Source organism: Nuphar pumila, chromosome 6 (genome assembly GCF_984573655.1).
Source record: "Nuphar pumila chromosome 6, dmNupPumi1.hap1.1, whole genome shotgun sequence".
NCBI lineage: Eukaryota > Viridiplantae > Streptophyta > Magnoliopsida > Nymphaeales > Nymphaeaceae > Nuphar > Nuphar pumila.
In genome coordinates this window covers 48,310,597-48,330,406 of record NC_143254.1, presented here as the reverse complement: position 1 = coordinate 48,330,406, position 19,810 = coordinate 48,310,597, and the positions used below count along the sequence as shown (strand labels likewise).

At 39.4% G+C, this 19,810-nt stretch overlaps 1 protein-coding gene across 1 annotated transcript in view; it reads right to left on the bottom strand.

Moving 5' to 3' along the window:
* Positions 1–16,059: 16,059 nt before the first annotated feature.
* The window catches only part of LOC149834795 (DNA-directed RNA polymerases II, IV and V subunit 3-like), a 58,859-nt gene continuing 55,108 nt past the window's right edge, over positions 16,060–19,810 (bottom strand). The window contains exon 3 of the mRNA XM_090010296.1: positions 16,060–16,648. Coding sequence (XP_089866422.1) covers positions 16,370–16,648 — 279 coding nt within the window. The 3' untranslated portion in view covers positions 16,060–16,369. The remainder of the gene's footprint in view (positions 16,649–19,810) is intronic.

Sequence of the window (19,810 nt, the reverse complement as noted above, 5' to 3'; positions counted from 1 at the left end):
CAAGAAAACCTTTTAACACTAAAGCCAAATTTTAAGGCATAATCATTGTAACATTTATATGCAACATCCTTAGTATTAAACTGCATTCCTTCTATGGGAGCAGAGTCAGGTGTACTATCATGTACATTCTTAGTGTCTGCACCTTTATCAAGTGTACTGTCAGGATCATCTACCTCATTATCAAATTGCATTTCTTCTGCTAGAACATTCAATTCAAGAGTGAATTCAATGCCTGCACCCTTGTTATCATGTGCATCATTAGTGCATGTGTTCACTTCTTCAGGTGCATCATTAATACATATGTTCACTTCTTCATATCTTTCAAATGATTGAGATAGATCATCTTCATTACAACTAGATGATAAGCTAACCACTGTTATAAGCAAGATATAAATTTGCGTTAGCAAGCGCATACGTTTACTATAATTTATTCAGGATGCATATAACAACGAATACCGATAAAGTTAAGCAAGTCAAAGAAACAATTTAATAAATTGCAATATAAAAGCAATTGTGGTTTGTTATTTGCGTATACTATGCATCGAGTTGTTACTTATCATGCTAATAAAAGAAATGACATGTCGTACATGTGTGTTGATGATAGCGCTTTAATTATATCTACGATGTTGTGAAGCGATTTTAATAGAAATCGCTAAATGAGCAGCGATTTGAATACAAAAATTGCCACCGCAAACGCGTAAAAATGTATTTATTCATGCACACGTTTTAAAAGTCTTTCTATAAATATCTTACAAATATATACTACAAAACACATAATATCTTATAAATCGATATACATATCACATAATATATTACAAATCGATACGGCAATTCATCATAATACCTTACAAATCGACACTACAAAACACATAATATCTTACAAATCAATAAATATATCTCAAAATATATTACAAATCGATACAAAAATTCATCATAATAGCAAACAAATCTATATTAAAAAATAAAACAATATCTCACAAATCGGTAGTATGTTACTAAAACCGCAATTTGAGATACAATGCATATACTGAGTGAATGGAGGATACCAGATGGGGTAGAGGCCCTTCCTCGCATTTGTAAACAAGCATTCTTGTCAATAGGTCCCAACGTCTTACAAATATCGATAAGTTTCCAACCATCAAAAGGACAAGATCCACCTGCAATAACAAAACAATACTTTAATGGCACTCAAGACGACATATGTTCTTCAACGATAGCACAATGACATGGAAAAGTACTCACGACGCCTTAATGGCCCTGGTTGGAATGTTTGTGTGCCATTGCTTTCTTTCATAATGCCTAACGACAACGAAAAAGAAGAGAAGACTGTAAAACGAGATGGCTGACAAATTCGTCTATGACGCCCACCAATGATCGAACCAGTCGATCGTGAACACGAGAATGTTTTGTAACACAAGGAAAGAACGAGAAGGCGATGATGTGTTATAAAACAGGCTAAAAAACAAGGCGGGAACCTCGACTCGAGACGACGGCAAAGTTTGTGTTATCAAAGAGAGCTCCTGTTACAGCAGATGGCGCAAAAGTTTACTGCTTAGGGCGAAAACGGAACATTTGGACTTTGAAGAGTTAACGTCATACTTTCTGGATGGAGGATTTTTTTTGTCCTTTTCTTAAACCATCATTTCTTTTCTTTTGAATTGAGGATATTTTTATAATTTTCTTGAATTGTCGTTTCATGGAGAGCATAGCAAGAAAGGGTACTTAAGTCTTTGCAACTACACCAGTTTCTGATGCTAAGTGATGCTGACACACACGGGGATACGAGCTCCATGAGCTCTTATACGTGGCACTCATTCGGACCCCCGAACATGAGATGTAGCTAACGACCGTCTTCAGGGGAGAACACACACCACCCTCTCATATATATGGAATGATATTTGACTAAGCATTTCAATGGGTCTGGTTTACCCGGACCCCACTCGAACCAAACCCTATAGAGTCCAAGTATGGTGATAAATAAGAAGACCCGATTAAGACTTGGGTCCGATTAATACATGAATCTGGGTATAGTTTGTGAAATTTTATACCAAACCCGATCTCGACCCAAGTTCTGATTAAGACCTGCATTTTTCAATGTAACAATGATAAAAATTATTATTTTGTTGGGCATGATCCAGATCTGGTTCATGTAGTTTTTATTGGGTTCGGGTATATTTTTTCTAATAGTGAACCCTATTGGACATGGGTCTGAACCGGATACCATATCCAAAAATTGGGTCTGAATCAAGTTCCACGTGACTCCGAACCAAACCCGACCTTTTGACACCCCTATATTTGAAACGTAACTGCATATACATAAGTAAGCTCATTATGAGAGAGAGTGTGTGTGGAGTGATTTCATGACCAATTTCAACCCCTATCTTTGACACATGATTGCGTATATGTGAGTACTCTCATTAGGAGAGAGAGAGTGTGTGGAGTGATTTCATGACCAATTGAACATTATGTACATGTGATAAGCATGTGCCCAATATATATATATAAAGAATGATCTTTGATACATATTAATTATGCATTTAGTGTATATATGTGTAACGCCCCAAATTTTTCAAAACAAAGTTAAGATGAAAATTTCAAGAATTTTTTTTTCCTTTGCAACGAAACATAGAAAAGGTTTTAACAGTGAAAATGAACGATAATGAGTCACCGATTTTAGAAAACTCCAAGCATGTTAAAGTTACGTGGTCAATCACTCATTGACCACCAAAGTGTTTCATTTATCAAAACCACTTGTTTATTACAAACATCACTGCTTGGAAAAGCAATATTTAGTTTTAATAAATGAAGCAGTACAAAACTGTCTGGAGAAACCCGAGAACTCGATGTCACCTTGCTCCGCATATTGCATCGCAAGTTCAACACCTATAATTCTCATTAAATAGGGTCAGAACCATTGTTGGTCTGGTAAGCAAGCATTCATCCACACATTCAAACAAATATCAACTCATGCAAAGACCACTCAAGGTCACAGTTCGCAACAACGACGCTCAAGTCTCTACGACTTAGCAAATATCGCGAGAGCCTCCACAAGGCTATGAGTTAAATATTTCGCTCAAGTCTTAATGACTTTGCGTGAGCCGCTTCAGGGCTGTGATTTTTGAACATCTCGCTCATGCCTCTATAACTTAGAGTAGACCTCTTCAAGGCTTCATTGGGATGTCAAACTCAAGTCTCCAAGACTTGGCATGTTTGTATCCTACAGATCCAAGCCCGATCTCCTTGAGTTTAGCTTAGTTGTGCAGATACAACACGAGTCTTTATCCTATTGGTTCAGTAGTATACTGATCATGACACATTTCTCAAGGTTATGCAGGACTTGACAAAACAACATACATTCATTCATCACTGAACCTAGAACTAATACATTGTTTTGATATTAACCCGTTCACCCCCTGGTACACGGGAGAAGCTAGAACTCGGGCATCAATGCGACATTCTGGGGGTTGATTATTCTATTTATTTTAAATACCCAGAGGCTTGTTGACCTTTTTCATGGTAGGGTAGATACCCTAGAGGCTTGTTGACCTTGTCCATGGTAAGGCGGTAGAACTCATACTGGGATAACCCTACCAGGCCGGTTCGGATGCATCCTCTACTGCAGTAGTTGGGTTCAATCCTTAGATATTTAAGGATAACCACGACCTTCAAACCCCCTGAGTGATGGGAAGACCCTTGAACTCTGTCAAGTTCACAATCAAATGCATGCCACTTGCGATTGTACCATCATCATATGCCATGGTGAGCAATAGTCTTGAAAGGGTCTGTCGTTCTAATTGTTACTTATTAGATATTTGCATGTCATTCGGGCAAGCCAGTGCATCCCACACTGAAAAAATATGTACTCGACTTCATTCAGTATTCTCCAACATGATCAAAATCGTGGGGTCTGCGACCTTAAGTCTTATTCATATATATGCTTGACTCTGCTCTCGGTATCTATGACCATCACGAGCACCTCACCTCTTTTGGGTGGATAATGTACTCCGGTTCTCTGGCCCTTACGAGTCTAGTTGTATAATAGTACCTCAATGAGCATGCATATGACACGATCTCAACAGATCGATTGCTCGACGTATATCACCGCAATGAGCACATGGCCTAGTCAAGGCGCAACAACTACTCTGACTCTTTGGCCCTTATGAGTAAAGGGCTCTTGCAGACAAATATGGGAACGAGTCATTCTGTCAGCGTCCCGACAACAGGGCATCCTCGTGTCATTCAACCGGTTCAGGTAATTTTTTTGTCAACCATTTTGACAACATTTTCCCTTCTTTGACGGCAGAAGTGTGACAACACTTTCTATATTTATAGAAAGTACTTGACAGAATTTGGGCATCACCTCATCTGTATGACGGAGTAACATGTTACGCTCTTTCTGAGCTGGTTGAGCTTCTTTAGAAATTTCAGCAACACTTTATCCTTTTGACGAAGAAAGTATGTGTTTTTTTTAAGCTTGGTGAGCATTTTTTCAAAAATTTCAATAGCATTTCCCCTTTTTGATGAAAAATTGTTACGCTTAACTCAAGGATGAATGTGCACCATTGTGCGTACTTCGCATCCATCAAAGTTTGTTGAAACCTTGGAACATAGCTAGGTCATGCGCAAGTGACTTAGGTTTTAATGAAAAAATGTTTTTTTTACAAAAGCAAAGCCTTTTCAATAGGAGCTTCATTCGTTAAGCAGAATTTTGATCGAAGAGCAACAATAGAATCACGTTGACGATTTGGAGTTAATCTCCATTCGAACGTTCATTTATACGCACTATATGTAATATAAGCAGGAGCTTGTGCTTTATAATGCGTTTGCGTAAATGAGTGCATATTTAATGTTCGGCAGAGAAAACCGAATTAAATAACTTGCAGAAAGTAAATACATATATATTTGTAGAAAGCAGGAGCCTTGGCATCGTCTGACGCGATGGCAATCTTAAATGCGTAATTTAAATTACAGAAAGCAGGAGCCTTGGCATCATTCGACGTGACAGTAATCTTAAAACATAATTTAAATTACAGAAAGCAGAAGCCTTGGCATCGTTCGATGCAATGACAATCTTAAAAGCATAAGAATATATATGTATATATAATATGCAAAAAGTATCAACATTGACATCGTTCGACGCGACGACAATCTCAAATACATATATACTACAATACGCAAGAGCTTTTGTTGTAAATATCCAACGATAGTCGCAAAGAGATGCGCGTGAACACCGAAGTGTCCTAGAAGGCATAAACCAAGGACTAGGGTCAGATACTACTTCAGAATGTATACGATATATAGCACAACACAAATCATTAAATATTTAAGGAAGAGTGATCGACGAATCAAACTTACTCTCTGATCGGTGAAGAATGGCTTCGGAACACTCTGTCTGCTTTGAACTGGGTTCGAACCTTCCTTTGAGAGGTCAAACTAGGTCAAATGAGTTTGATCTAGTTGAGAAAGAGAAAGAGTCGATCAAACTATTAAACTCAAGTGGTTTGGACAAAATTGTGTTTGGTCCAAGTCAACTAGGTCAGGCAGGTTCAGACTTAACCCAAGTAGGCTAGGTCTAGGTCAGGTAAACCAAACCTAGGTTAGGACTAAAAGGGACTTTGACTTTGACTAGACTCAGTTGGGCTCAAGCCAAGTCAAGTGAGTTTGGATCAGGTCAGGTAGGTTCAGATTAGGTCAGGTAGGCTCAGACCAGGTCAGGCAGACTCAGAAAGACTAAGCTAGGTAGGAGAGGTTTTAGAAAGAGAGAGAAGAGGAGAGAGAGGGGGAACGATTTTATGAGAAGAGAGAGAGAGGAGGGCTATTTATACTCAAGGAAACTTGTCTTCCAAGTTTTTTTTCTCATTCTACCCCTGGCTTTCTGAATAATGACTGAAAGTTTCTTTTGTGTAGGGCCCACATGGAAAAAATCATGGGATATTTTGTGGGTCCGATAAGATATTTTTTGAGAAATATTTTTGTGGGTCCCACCAACATTTTTGTAAGTCTTGCAAAAAAGTTTGGTTTTCGGTGATTTTTTCTAAAAAAAATTGAATTCGTCATTCTTTTCGTATTGACGTAACTAAGAAACTTGGCTCGTACAAATCTCTTAATTTTATTTAGGGAGGAAGTTATGGTTCCCTAACTGTTTGAGCGTATATTCGCGAAGATACGAATATCATAAGTATAACTGGTTCGTTTAATTTGATTTGATTCACATTTCAGGTTCATATATTATTTTCACTTAAAAATGTCTCATGAATTTATTCAGAAATTTTGTTGAAAATTTGTGGGTCTTGCAATATGTCTCTCTCATTACGAAGAGAGAGTGTGTGTGTGTGATTTCATGAACAACTGAACATGATGTACATGTGATAAGCATGTGCCCGCCATCTAGAGCCATATGGCATTATATTTGAAAAATCATAGCCGGGGATGTAAGTTGGGAAAGACATTTAGTACAGGATGACCCCTTCAAAAAGAATGTCCAACAACTGTCTGATTTTCAAGATGAGACGGTCTACATCACTTGCATTTTGCATGTCCACCATGATAATCATCATGCTGCCCGGTTCGGCCCGACCAGGCCGATTTAGATCTTGGCATGTCGGGCTTTAAGTGCGGCCTGGCCTGAAGATGGCCTGACCCGTTTATTAAAAGGCCGGGTTTTGGCTTCCTTGTTAAGGAGCTTGGGTTTGAAGAGCAGCCCATGGCCTAGCTTATTGGCGCGTTGGGCCAATGTGAAGCGGGTCAGGTTCAGCGAAGCACAAATTCATTTATAAATAATAATAATAAACAAGTTACTAACTTTTCATGCACCTAATTAATTATATTTGTTTGTTTTCATAAAATTAATGTAACTAATTAGGTAAACAATAATAATTATAAAGTTGCTAAGTAATAGTTAATTTTTTTATATTATTAAAAATTTAATAAATAATTCAGCCTCATCCGCCGGCTCGGTAACCCGCGGGCCAGCCCACATATATAACGGGTCGGGTTTCGGGTCGGAACCTAAAACCTTAGTCCAACCCGGCTTGGCTCATATATATATATATATATATATATATATATATATATATATATATATATATATATATATATATATATATATATATATATATATATATATATATATATATATATATATATATATATATATATAACGGGAATTCGGGGATGTGGGGTCATTTTCGGGGTTGTTTTTATCTCACTGTGTGGCGCCCAGTTGAACATAATGGCGGGGTCTTGTCCTGCTGTCTCTCTTCCTGCAATATACACCCGTACCCTTCCTTTTTAAGTATCAATTGCCTGTCTCCCTATGTTTATTGGACTGCTATGGATTAGCAGGAAACGACCTCACACTTCTCACGCCAATTTCTCTCTCACTTTCTTTTAATCATTTTGCTTCTAATCCTTTGTCTTCTGTAGCAGCAGCACTGTCACATTGCCCTTTTCCTCTCTCTCTCTCTCTCATATGTTCTGATCCCTCTGACTAATTGTTGTTGGACCATTGTATTTTCGTTTTGTTATGTTCGAATCGGCGTTGAACCAAGAAAACCACAATCCCTCGGATGGTACATCTCCTTTTTTCCAGTTGTCCATCTCTCTCCCGCTACCCATATTTGCTCCATAAACCTGCACTATTAATCCATTAGCCTACACATAAATACATTAAAGTGCACCTCTTATGCCAAAAAATCCTAGTTTGGATCTTTACTTGAAACACCAAAGTCAGGGTAAGTTGGATTGCATGAAACTTGACCAAGTCCATTAATTCCAACTCCTTTACTGGTTTTGTATACGGTATTGAATGATAAGTCACCAAGATCAGGAATTACATTTTTTTGAGTTCAAGAAGTATAACCAAGTGCCCATTAACATGAGAGTTCATGAAGTTCGGTGGGTTTTCACGTGATGCCAAACGTACGACCCAACCTTCCTGCAAAAGTTGGAAAGGCTTGTTTAAGAACTCCAGGACTCTGCAATCAGATGGGAAAACCTGGACCTATCTGCTTGAGTAGACCCAGCATGTATACTTGGATGTGTTCCCGATGGTCACCTCAATTGGGTTGGATCCGTATGAGACAATGCCCAACTTGTGCCACTCGACTAGACCTGATGAGAGAATGACAAAGGCCATTGGAGTCCACCCCAAGTCCTATATAAGGTCATGTTAATTAGGGTGGGAGGAAAAGGACGGTACCCAACTCAAAAGAATGCACTTCCATTTCTCTAACCAAACAAAACCGGGTAGATCAGCGACCTAATCCGAGCATATGAATATCTAACAAGGCAGGAATGAAGGATCAAGCCTAACCAGCTAGGTCTATGGGTACGCCCCGATGTGTGACACGAGTTCAAGATGAGGGTTTGTAAAATTTTCGAAAAAAAATATGAGACGAAAACACAAGTTTTAAAATTTTCAATTGATAAAAGATATTTTTTTTAATTATTAAAAATAACTCAAATAATGTTTGTACTTGTCAAAACCAAGCTTCTAGCATTTACCCCATACAAAGAAGTTACAAACTTGCATTTTCCTCCTAAAAATCCCAAATCTCAGCCTCTCAGGAGACTTCCCAGCCCAACGGCACTTCATTCCATCTAAGAGCTCCTTAGTTCAACCCTACAGCAAATTTGAGTTCCAAGGACTCACCTGTCCAGTGAACTCCATCAATGAGATTGTCACTGTCCATTCAAGCGATCAACGGTTGATGATGGCTGGGCCATCAGCATGGGCCCCACTTGTTTGGCAATGATAGTGAATTAAGGGAATGAACGGTGAGGATCTCAACACACCAAAGATTGGTGATTTGATAATTCATACGATCTGCTCTTAATTAAACACGGGACCCACAAATGTGAGAAAACTTTCAAGTTTGATGGCCACATATATCATGACTTAGCTCATTTGATTTTTTGGGACCTAAAACCTAATTGACAATGCAAATAGTCAAGAAGAGAGCTCACCGAAATAATATTTTTTCTCTTTTCTCCTTTTTTGTTGAAATTTGCATTAAAAGATTAAAAGAAGTTCGTAAAAGGACAGTGAAATCACTGTTCACTGTGCAGATACGCTTTCCGATGCAAATTCTAGTACCCAAGATAGCCTCCCCCTGTACGTAAAAGCTTAATTTGAACCCTATGAAAGGAAGAAAGCATGAAATACAGGCTTTTCCCCTCCCCAACCTTCTAATACCCAAGATAGCCTCTCCCATTTTATTTGTTAGGTCTTCACTTTTTCTATAGCACTAATCTCTCTCTCTCTCTAGGGAGATCCATCTTTTATTTGGACTCGAATCCCCAGAATAAAAAAGCAAAGGAAAATAGCCTGTTAATGGAGTCCAGGCTAATTTGGAGCACATTTGTGGCATTGCATGGGGAATAATTCTCCCCCCACCACCGCCCACTAACACCACCAAAGACCAGCCGTTGCATCATTTCGGTCTGACTGGCTGCATTCCTTGCTTTTTTATTTCTCATTCTTTAAAAAAGAAAAGTTGGTGTGTGTGTGTGTGTGTGTGTGTGTGTGGGGGGGGGGGGGGGAGGAGAAGAAGGAAAGAGAATGTTTTTTTCTTCATTCCAATACACCACTTTAAATGGAATTCCTATGGCAGGGCATCACTAGCGTCATTTAAGAAAACCATGTCTGAGCATAGTGGTCCCCCTCTGTACTCTCTCTCTCTCTCTCTCTTTCTCTACCAACAACTTAGGGAGGCTTTTCATAGTGTTTCCTCTAATGATGATATTCTAAAATGGGATAATGCCTTTCTTAAAGAACTTGTTTAGGGAAAACTTGAAGAAACAAAAGGAGAAAGCAAAAAGAAATATGGGTTTTGTTGCCAACTTTTTCTTTTTGATGCTAGCCACTGCATGCGTTGTGTAGGGCAAGGACCCCTACATTGGAAATATTTTTTCTTCGACCAAAGGCCTCTCGATTGGCGTGAACAAAAGTTAGAGTGACCCTTGAATGGGAAGGGGAGCCTGGTTTAGGTCTCTGTTTATGTATGTCTTGAATAGGTTGGCTTGCCAACCTACATGATGAGCAAATATGTGACTCTTTGTCTTTGGGGTTTACTGAGGCTTCTGACCAGCATGGGGCAAGCTAAGTTGCATCATAATAACCAAAATAGGCTTAGCCCACAAGAGCAAATGCAAAAACTGGATGAAGATAGAATGGAACCCTCCAGAAAACCAAAAAGAAAAAGAAAAAACAGATGACCCTTTTTTTGTTTCAATTCTTGAGCTGGATTAGGCAAAAGCCCGTACCAGTGCATTCAAATAGTCAAGACTAGGATTTATGGGCTATTAACATCATGGCCAACTTGGTGGCTTATTTTTTCAAACCCCCAAGTAAGACCCAGACTAGCAATGTTGACTTAGTCGTGTTGGAATTGAATTTGGGGTTGCATAAATGAGGATACAGTGGAACGGCTCCATATAATGTTAGACAATAAAGCCAGGATTCCCAAAGATTTGCTTTTATCACTCATATGTTGATCGCCAAGGGTTCCCTTTTCTTGCTTCAAACATGGAGAAACCATGGCCATGGTTTTGGAGGTGTCATGTTGACTGTGGACCTGAGTCAATTTCTACAGTGTAAAATAAAACTTCTTGAGTGCTTCTCCCCTGCCCACCAGGGACAGCTTTCCATTTGGCTTAGGCCTTACAGCAAAAAACGCGCAGCCTGGTACATAACCCTTGACCTCCTCCAATAAGTCTTAAGCTGACCCACCTAGCCAAATGTGCATGAGTCCTCATTCGCTGCTAAGGGTTCCTTTGACAATACCATTTTTACCCTGCTTCTTGGTAACCCTTAGTATCATGGATCTTCTACCATGTCCCACCAAATACAGGTATATAAGGATGGCAGAGAATTCCTTAGCTTATCCACTTTCTGAACAAGGGGTTGAATCCGAACATCCCCAGAAGAAGGAAGAAATTTTAGGTGCTTTAAGAAGCTTTTCCTGAGGGGAAGCTGGCCAGAAATACTGCACTGATTCTAAAAAAACAATGTCATTAATAAAAGTAACCTCGTTTTATAAACCTTTGACCAAGCGCTTCGGTTTCACACAGCCATACATGTACTTTTAAGCAGAGGCAAGTGCCTTTAGAAACAAAAGCACAAAAGAAAACCGTAGGTCAAAAAGAGTAGCAGTGATGGATCACAACTAATTGAATCTAAAAGTCAAGCCCGCATCATCATGTTGCCCCAAGTATAAAGTTAGGGCTCCCTTGGACATTAATAAAAAGTTGGAAGAGATTTGAAAAAAGCACTGGTCTTTACATGTGACAGTAGACCATCATGCAGGGCTTAATTTGCTAATCACTGAGGAGCAGTATGCTTTTTCGGCTATCCGAAGGAAAAACCCCGCATTACCGACTGCACATTGACGGGCTCTACAACAACAACAACTACGCCTTCATCCCAAAACAATTGGGGTCAGCGATATGAACCAAAAAAGAAATTCATTTTGGGTCTTCCACATGAATCCTTTTCCTCCAATCATTTCTATCCAACGCCATGTCCTCGGTGAGGTTCAAAGCATTCATATCCTTTCCTATCATCTCCATCCAAGTCTTCCTAGGCCTACCCCTACCTCTTTTAACTAATATATTTTCCCATTTCTCCAACCTTCTAACTGGAGCATCATTAGGCCTTCGCCGAATATGTCCAAACCACCGTAAACGATTCTCTCGCATCTTATTCTCAATGGGTGCAACACCTACCTTCTTACGTATCTCTTCGTTCCGAATCTTATCTTTTATTGTATTTCCACACATCCATCTAAGCATCCGCATCTCAGCTACACTCATTTTTTGAATATGATGTCTCTTGGCAGCCCAACATTCCGTACCATATAGTAAAGCGGGTCTAATAGTCGTCCTATAAAACTTTCCCTTCAACCGCAATGGCATTCTACGATCGCACAGCACTCCAGTAGCACTTTTCCATTTCATCCACCCAACCTTTATCCTATGATTTACATCTCCATCAATTTCTCCATACTTTTGAATGATAGATCCCAAATATTTGAAATAATCATTCACCGGTATATCTTGCTCACCAAGCTTCACTACACTCCCATCACTACTTCGTTGCTTACTAAACTGACATTCCATATATTCAGTCTTACTCTTACTCAACTTAAAACCTCTAGCTTCCAATGTCTGTCTCCATAATTCTAACTTAGCATTAACCCCAGCTCTAGACTCATCAATCAAAACAATATCATCAGCAAACAACATACACCACGGTACATTTTCTTGAATTGATCTCGTAAGCTCATCCATCACTATCGCAAATAGGAAAGGGCTTAAAGCAGATCCTTGATGTAACCCAACCGTTATCGGAAAATTGGTTGTCACCCCTCCACAAGTGCGGACATTGGTTACTACTCCTTCATACATATCTTTAATTATACTAATGTACTTGAGAGAAACACCTTTCTTCATCATTGTCCACCAGAGAACGTCCCTAGGTACTCTATCGTATGCCTTCTCTAAATCAATAAAAATCATATGCAAATCTTTGTTCCTCTCTCTATATCTTTCAATAAGTTGTCTAAGAAGATGTATAGCTTCCATAGTTGATCTTCCAGGCATAAAACCAAATTGATTCTCCGATATCATGACAACCTTCCTCAACCTAGACTCAATCACCCTCTCCCAAAGTTTCATAGTATGACTCATGAGTTTTATACCACGATAGTTTGTGCAATCTTGTATATCACCCTTATTCTTATATAAAGGCACCAAAGTACTCTTCCTCCACTCATTAGGCATCTTATTTGTTCGCCAAATCAAGTTAAAAAGATTTGTCAACCATTCTAAACCTTTCTCTCCCAAGCATTTCCAAGCCTCGATAGGTATACCATCTGGGCCAACTGCCCTTCTTGACTTCATTTTCTTCAAAGCCTCTGCAATTTCTTTCTTTTGAATCTTGCGCATGAAGTCACGATTTATCTCATGAAAAGGAATGGAGAAGTCTCCAAGATCTTGATCATGACTATCATTAAATAGCTTATCAAAATAATCTTTCCATCTCTCCTTAATCTCCTCATCTTTGACTAAAACCCTTTGCGTTTCATCTTTGATACATCTAACCATACCCAAATCCTTCGATTTCCTATCTCTCATCTTTGCAAGCCTATAAATATCCTTCTCGCCTTCTTTGGTATCCAACTTGTCATAAACCTCCTTATATACCTTAGCCCTCGCGTTTCGAACAACTTTTTTAGCTTCCTTCTTTGCTATCATATACTTCTCCAAATTCTCATTATCACGACTCTTACTTAGATTTCTATAACACTCTCTTTTAACCTTAATAGCTAATTTGACATCCTCGTTCCACCATGATGTATCCTTACCTAGTGGTGCACCGCCTTTAGACTCACCCAATACCTCCTTAGCTACTTTTCTCATACCACCCGCTATCTTATTCCACATTGATTCTGAATCCTCCTCGAGACACCAATCAACTTCCTTAACTACCTGCTCTACAAACATTCCTTGTTTAGCTCCTTTCAGTGCCCACCACTTAATTCTAGGATCTATCCTATGTCTATCCCTTTTGCGGCATTGTCTAATTCTAAGATCTAAAATTAAGACTCTATGTTGTGTAGCTACACTTTCTCCTGGTATAACCTTACAATCGATGCAACAACCCCTATCTCTCTTTCTAAGTAGGAAAAAATCTATCTGACTCGTATTAACCCCACTTTTAAATGTTACTAGGTGAGACTCCCTCTTCCTAAACCAAGTGTTTGCTAAGATCATATCATAGGACAAACAAAAATCTAAAATCCTTTCTCCACTTTCATTTCTTTCTCCTATACCATAGCCTCCATGGATATTCTCAAATCCATCCCTACTAATGCCTACATGTCCATTAAGGTCACCACCGATGAAAAGCTTTTCTCCATAAGATGTCTCTTGTACTACTCCATCTAAATCTTCCCAAAATTGATGCTTAATGGAATCATCTAAACCTACTTGAGGTGCATAAACACTAATAATATTAATAATATCCGTACCTAATACTAATTTAATAAGTAAAATTCTATCACCCTTCCTACGGACCTCAACTACATTATCTATAAACTGACGACTCATAACAATCCCTACTCCATTCCTATTCCTATTTATTCTTGTATACCAAATCTTATATCCCCAAGGTTCTATCACTTTAGCTTTCTCACCTACCCATTTGGTCTCTTGAAGACATAAAATATCAATATTTCTCCTACACATAACATCTACTAACTCTACCAACTTACCAGTTAAAGACCCTATATTCCAAGTGGCTAACATTGACGGGCTCTGTTTGGTAAAAACTCTTGAGCTCCCCTATGCCCATCAAGGAGCAGTCAATCTTAAACAGCACTAAAAAAGTGGGTTCACATCTGATTAAGACTAATTATGCAGTGCCGCATACGGACCAATATATCTAACTCCCCAACACTGCTGCATGGATTCTACATGTAGAAGCACTACAAAGTAAATGCAGCTATAGCCGTCAGCATGTGTTGTGACGTTGCAGGTTAAAAATCCAATGGTATAGTTGTATAACTGGTAGGGGTCTGTCTAGGGATGGCAGTGGACTGGAGGGAAATGGAGCCCCGCCTTGCCCCCATTTGGACTGGGAATGGTGGACATGAAACAGGGATGGAGGTTAAAATCAAAACCCATGCAGATATGGAGGTGGAGATTGACTTATGCATTCTCCGCTCCGTCTCCGATTCCCGTTAGTAAAATAATTAAAATACCTTTTGACGGTTCGATCTTCTTCTTTAGGGATGGCAGTGGACCAGGGGAAAACGGGGCTCCGCCCCACCTCACCCCATTTGGACCGGCAATGGAAGACATGAAACGATGATAGAGGTGGAGATAGAGATTAAAATCAAAATCCGTGCGGGGAGGAAGGCAGGGATGGAGAACAGAATTTTGAAATGGGGTGGGAGTAGAGACCTTGTCCCCCGCGTCCACTGTCGTCCCTAGGTCTGCCTAACCCCAGCTGGACTTTCAGAGAAAAAAAACTACAGTAAATAAAGGCAATGTTATTGCCAATGAAACTTACCAGTAGGCAGTAGCAAGACAATCGTATATCATTTTATAAATGTATGTTGACGTACTAAAACGGATCTATGAGCACATTTATCTCATGTTGTTTGGTGTATAATTTTACATTCCAAATCGCCTAGAACCATTCAACAATCATTGTAGCCATTATGATTTCCACACGGTTGAACGATTACACCTTAAACTTGGGAGATGGCACTAACAAAAAAGAAAAGTCTGGAGAAAGAAAAGTAAAGAGAAGGGGCTGACAAGATTGGTAAAATCCGGACAATATTTAGGTCCTTTGTACAAGGAGATCTTGGGTTCCAGCAAGCAAGTCAGGTAAAAGCAAGGGCTACTGTACCTGGTAAAAATTATTAAACATGTCAGTGTCCCCCCTCTCTCACCCTTTTTTACCAAACATCAATTGCATACTCCAACTTAACGTGCTCTCTTCATTCACCAAAACTGCTACAAACATGTATACAGGAAAAGAAAATCTCTTGTCCCCATGTTCCCCATGTCAAACGTACAATAACAATGTGTTCAAAGGGAAAACAAGTAAAGAAACAATATTTGATCCAACTCGATCAGATACCACTTGCTTGGGCAGCACAAGCAATGAAAAATCTATATCTAAAATGAAATGATAATTTGATATAAACGTGACATAGTTCAACAAAAGGATTGGATCATTTATTTCAGTTGGATCCAAATGCATACAAATCAATCAAACAAATGAAGCCAAGTCTAAGATGCACATTCATATCGATCAGAGCTGAATTCAACCACTATGAAAAGAAAAAAGAACATTACTTGTTTTGATGTGGATGGTTTGGACAAGGGATTTAGATTATTCAAGTTTCAGCCTCAATACAGATTGAAAGGAAAAGGAAACCACTTTTTTTATGTTTAAGCAGTAAGGAGACAGAACCCAAGATGCCAGCTGGTCCAAAGATCCAAGACAAGATTGCAATCAGAAAAGGAAGAAAAGAACAGAGATTAGAAAAAGACAGCATATTCATTCCTTTTTTCACTATTCAAGGATACAATTGTCAACATTTGTTTTCCTTCCATCACCTTTTCTTCAGCGATATGATCAATCACTAGATCAGACTCAGGCACATAGAGGTATGCAGAAAAAGCCAACGGCACTATCAAGCATATCAATGAAAAATGACACAAGGACTGTTATCATTCTACTATTACCACTAAAAGGAAAAGATACTTCTGTCATTTCAAAAACAAAACAGAAGGTGGTGAACAGATTGAAATGGAGCAGCGTTCACAAGAAGCACCTCACCAATCCCCATCACATACCTCCACCCCGCAAGTGCTGATTCAATTCGCCAAATTGCTCATCAGCTTCTTCTGTATCCAGCGACAAGCGAACAGCATCAAGCTTCTGCTTAAGCACTTCAATTGCATTTATAACCAGTTGTGAAGCTTTGACTGCACCTGTAGATTCAACAGTAAAGATGAAGCTGTCCTCTTTAGCATAGATTTCCACAAGCCCCGGCTTTCCCATGGCTTCTGCTTTCTTGATCACTTCATCGTCGTAAGTATATGCTTCAGGATCAACCACTATGACCTGCAACCGAGAATCCATCAAATGCAGTGCTACAGATGAAATTCTTAAAGCAAACAAATCCCACGTGCTATGTTCCTTGAGCAGCAGTGCAGCGCTACTGATGAAATTCTAAAAGCAAAACAATGAACAAATCCAACACGCTATGTTTCTTGAGCAGCGTTGAAGCAGAACAGTCAATCATTGATCAACATGCTACATAGGACAAAAGTTATTCACTGAATGAGACAAGCACAGCTGGAAAAAATTTCTTTTTCATAAGCAAAAATTGATAAATGTTGATCAAACGGGAATTAGAGACAGGAACAGTAGGAAGACGTCATGACTGAGAACTGGAGAACAATAGAAACATGCTAATGGGTTACATATCAAACATCAGGCTGATATGCTTCCCAACTAAGCTTAGTTAACATCCAAGTCGGAAGGTTCCACCCAACATTCACACGCTCTTAATCCTTTGAAGCCATCAATTTATTACCATACCTGTGTCTAGCAGCCAAACTTGTCTCGTTGATCTATGCTATGTTCCTGCCTACTAGATTTCTACCTCCAAGCATTAAAATCAAGTTTGAATGTGATCTTCCAATTGAAGGTATTCATTTAATGCAAGCTTCTCTTGTGCCTCTACGAGATATTATTAAACTAAGATTTTATCAGCTGATTCACGACTTAATCACTGATAGTAACCAAAATCTGGCTTTCAGGACATGGGATTGAGGTGGTGAATATGAGCAATATATATCATTAATTCATAATTAGCCATCCAATTAAAAAGACTGCAACTGATGCTGCACTGCATAACCCATTGCATGCAGCAAAGGCTCCTCCATCCATTATATAGTTAACTTGCCAAGCAAGTCAAAAAAAGAATGCAGGGTTAGGTGGGGAGAACAGCTGAAGGAAACATAACTAGTGAGGTTAAAGGTCTCCTAGGTTGAAAGAGAGGCAAGGAGATAAAAGATATCAGTTGGAGTGAGGAAGGGGAACGAAGTCCAGGTTACAAATCACATGAAGAAAGTCACTAAGGGCATGTTTGATGGCGCGTCCCGTGCATCGCGCAGGACGAAAAACACGCCAATAATGTGTTTTCTAAAGAACGTTGGATGCACGAAACGGCATCTGTTTTCATATGTTATTTCTGTTCCAACCCCCCCCACCCCCCACCCCCACCCCCACCCACCCTCTGTTACGAAAAGAACAGGGACTGTGTGAGGCCGGCAGGGACTGTATGTTATTTCGTATGGGGTTTTTTTGGAAAAAATAAGTTGGGGGAAGGGGTCCCCCCGACTGACTCTCTCTCTCTCTCTCTCTCTCTCTCTCTCTCTCTCTCTCTCTCTCTCTCTCTCTCTATATATATATATATATATATATATATATATATTTTTTTTTTTTTTTTTTTTTTTTTTGCAGTCAGCGGCGACTGTGTGAGGCCGGCAGGGGTGAGGTGGCGCCGGGGTCCTTCTTTTTCGTTCTTCCCCACTTCTTCTTCTTCGTTCTTCCTCCTTTGTTCTTTCCCCCTTCTTCGTTGCTCTCTTCTTCTTCTTCTTCTTCTTCTTCTTCTTCTTCTTCTTCTTCTTCTTCTTCTATCATGCAGTCAACGACGACTTTATGAGGCTGGCGGCGAAGGATGATGACGGCAGTGGTGAGGTGGCACCGGGGGGGGCCTTCTTCGTTCTTGCCTCCTTCTTCCTTCCCCCTTCTTCGTTGCTCTCTCTCTCTCTCTCTCTCTCTCTCTCTCTCTGAAGAGCATAGAAGAAAATATGTTTCTAATGGCATCTTCTTTACTCCATTTCTCTTGTTTTTTGTTTTTAGGATTTGGGGGTTTTGAAAACCTATAATGTGCAGGAAGTTGTTAGTCCTGTCTAGAAATTTCTGTTCCAGATATAATTTCCACTGCAAATTTGGGGGTTTTGAAAACCCATAACTGAAGAATATTTCGACTGAATGTTGCCGGATTTTGATAGAAGATTCTGAATTTCAAGACAAGTTATTGACTGAGAAGCTATACCCTATTCATGTCAGGTTCTTCACTAGACACAAGCAGAAAATCTGATCTTGTTGCTTCAGATCTAGCCTGCCTTTAGTTGACATTAACTCTCAAGCTGTCACATGGGTGCGGGGATGCGGCACTTTAAAAAACCTTGGATGTGGGGGTGCAGGGGTGCGGCAGGGCAAAAATGTAAAAGATTATATTATATATATATATATATATATATATATATAATTTTGAAGTTTCAACAGTTAACATTGTCATAATTGTGAAAATCTCTATAAAAAGAGATCTTGAGTATAAACAAAATGCTAGAAATGCGAAGTGTGCACAAAGGCACAAAGGAGAACTCTCACAAGTGCACAAAGGCACGGATACACATGCACAAAAGCATAAAAAAATATCAACTTCAATATATTGGAACCCAAAAGGAGCTTTACAAAAGCATAAGAGAACTCAAGGGGGAACACCCCTATTTATACAAAATGAGAGGCCATGGAGGGGCTCCCAATATGATCGTTGGGACCCCTCCAACGGTTATAATTATAACCATTGGAGGGCCCAACGATCATGTTGGGTGGGCCCCTCCATGTGCTAATAAACAAAAGAATTGTAGACGATGAACCTAGCCCTAGATAGATAGAGAGATAGGAGAGAGAGAGAGAGAAGAGATAGAGAGAGAGAGAGAGACGGCTGCACTAGAAAACACAGAACTCGTTTTGTTATTAGGGCCTCTCTCTATGTTAAATAGAGAGAGGCTTAAAAGCCTAATTACAATAAAGCCCCATTATAAAAGCAATATTCCAAATAGCATATTAAAATAAAAGAACTTTACTTAAAACCACCTATTCTCAACACTCCCCCTCAAGCTGGAGCATAGATATCAATCATGCTCAGCTTGTCACAACATTTTGAGAAATTTGGTCTAGCGAGAGGTTTTGTAAACATATCTGCAACTTGGTCTTCTGACTTTAGATATTTTGTAGTGATATGACCAGCTTGAACCATATCCCTTACATAGTGGCAATCAACCTCAATGTGCTTTCTTCTCTCATGAAATACAGGATTGTTCGCGATATACGTTGCAGCTTTGTTATCGCACATCATGATCATGGGAGAGGACACCTTCACCTGAAGATCAAGAAGAACAGTACGAATCCACATCAATTCAGCAG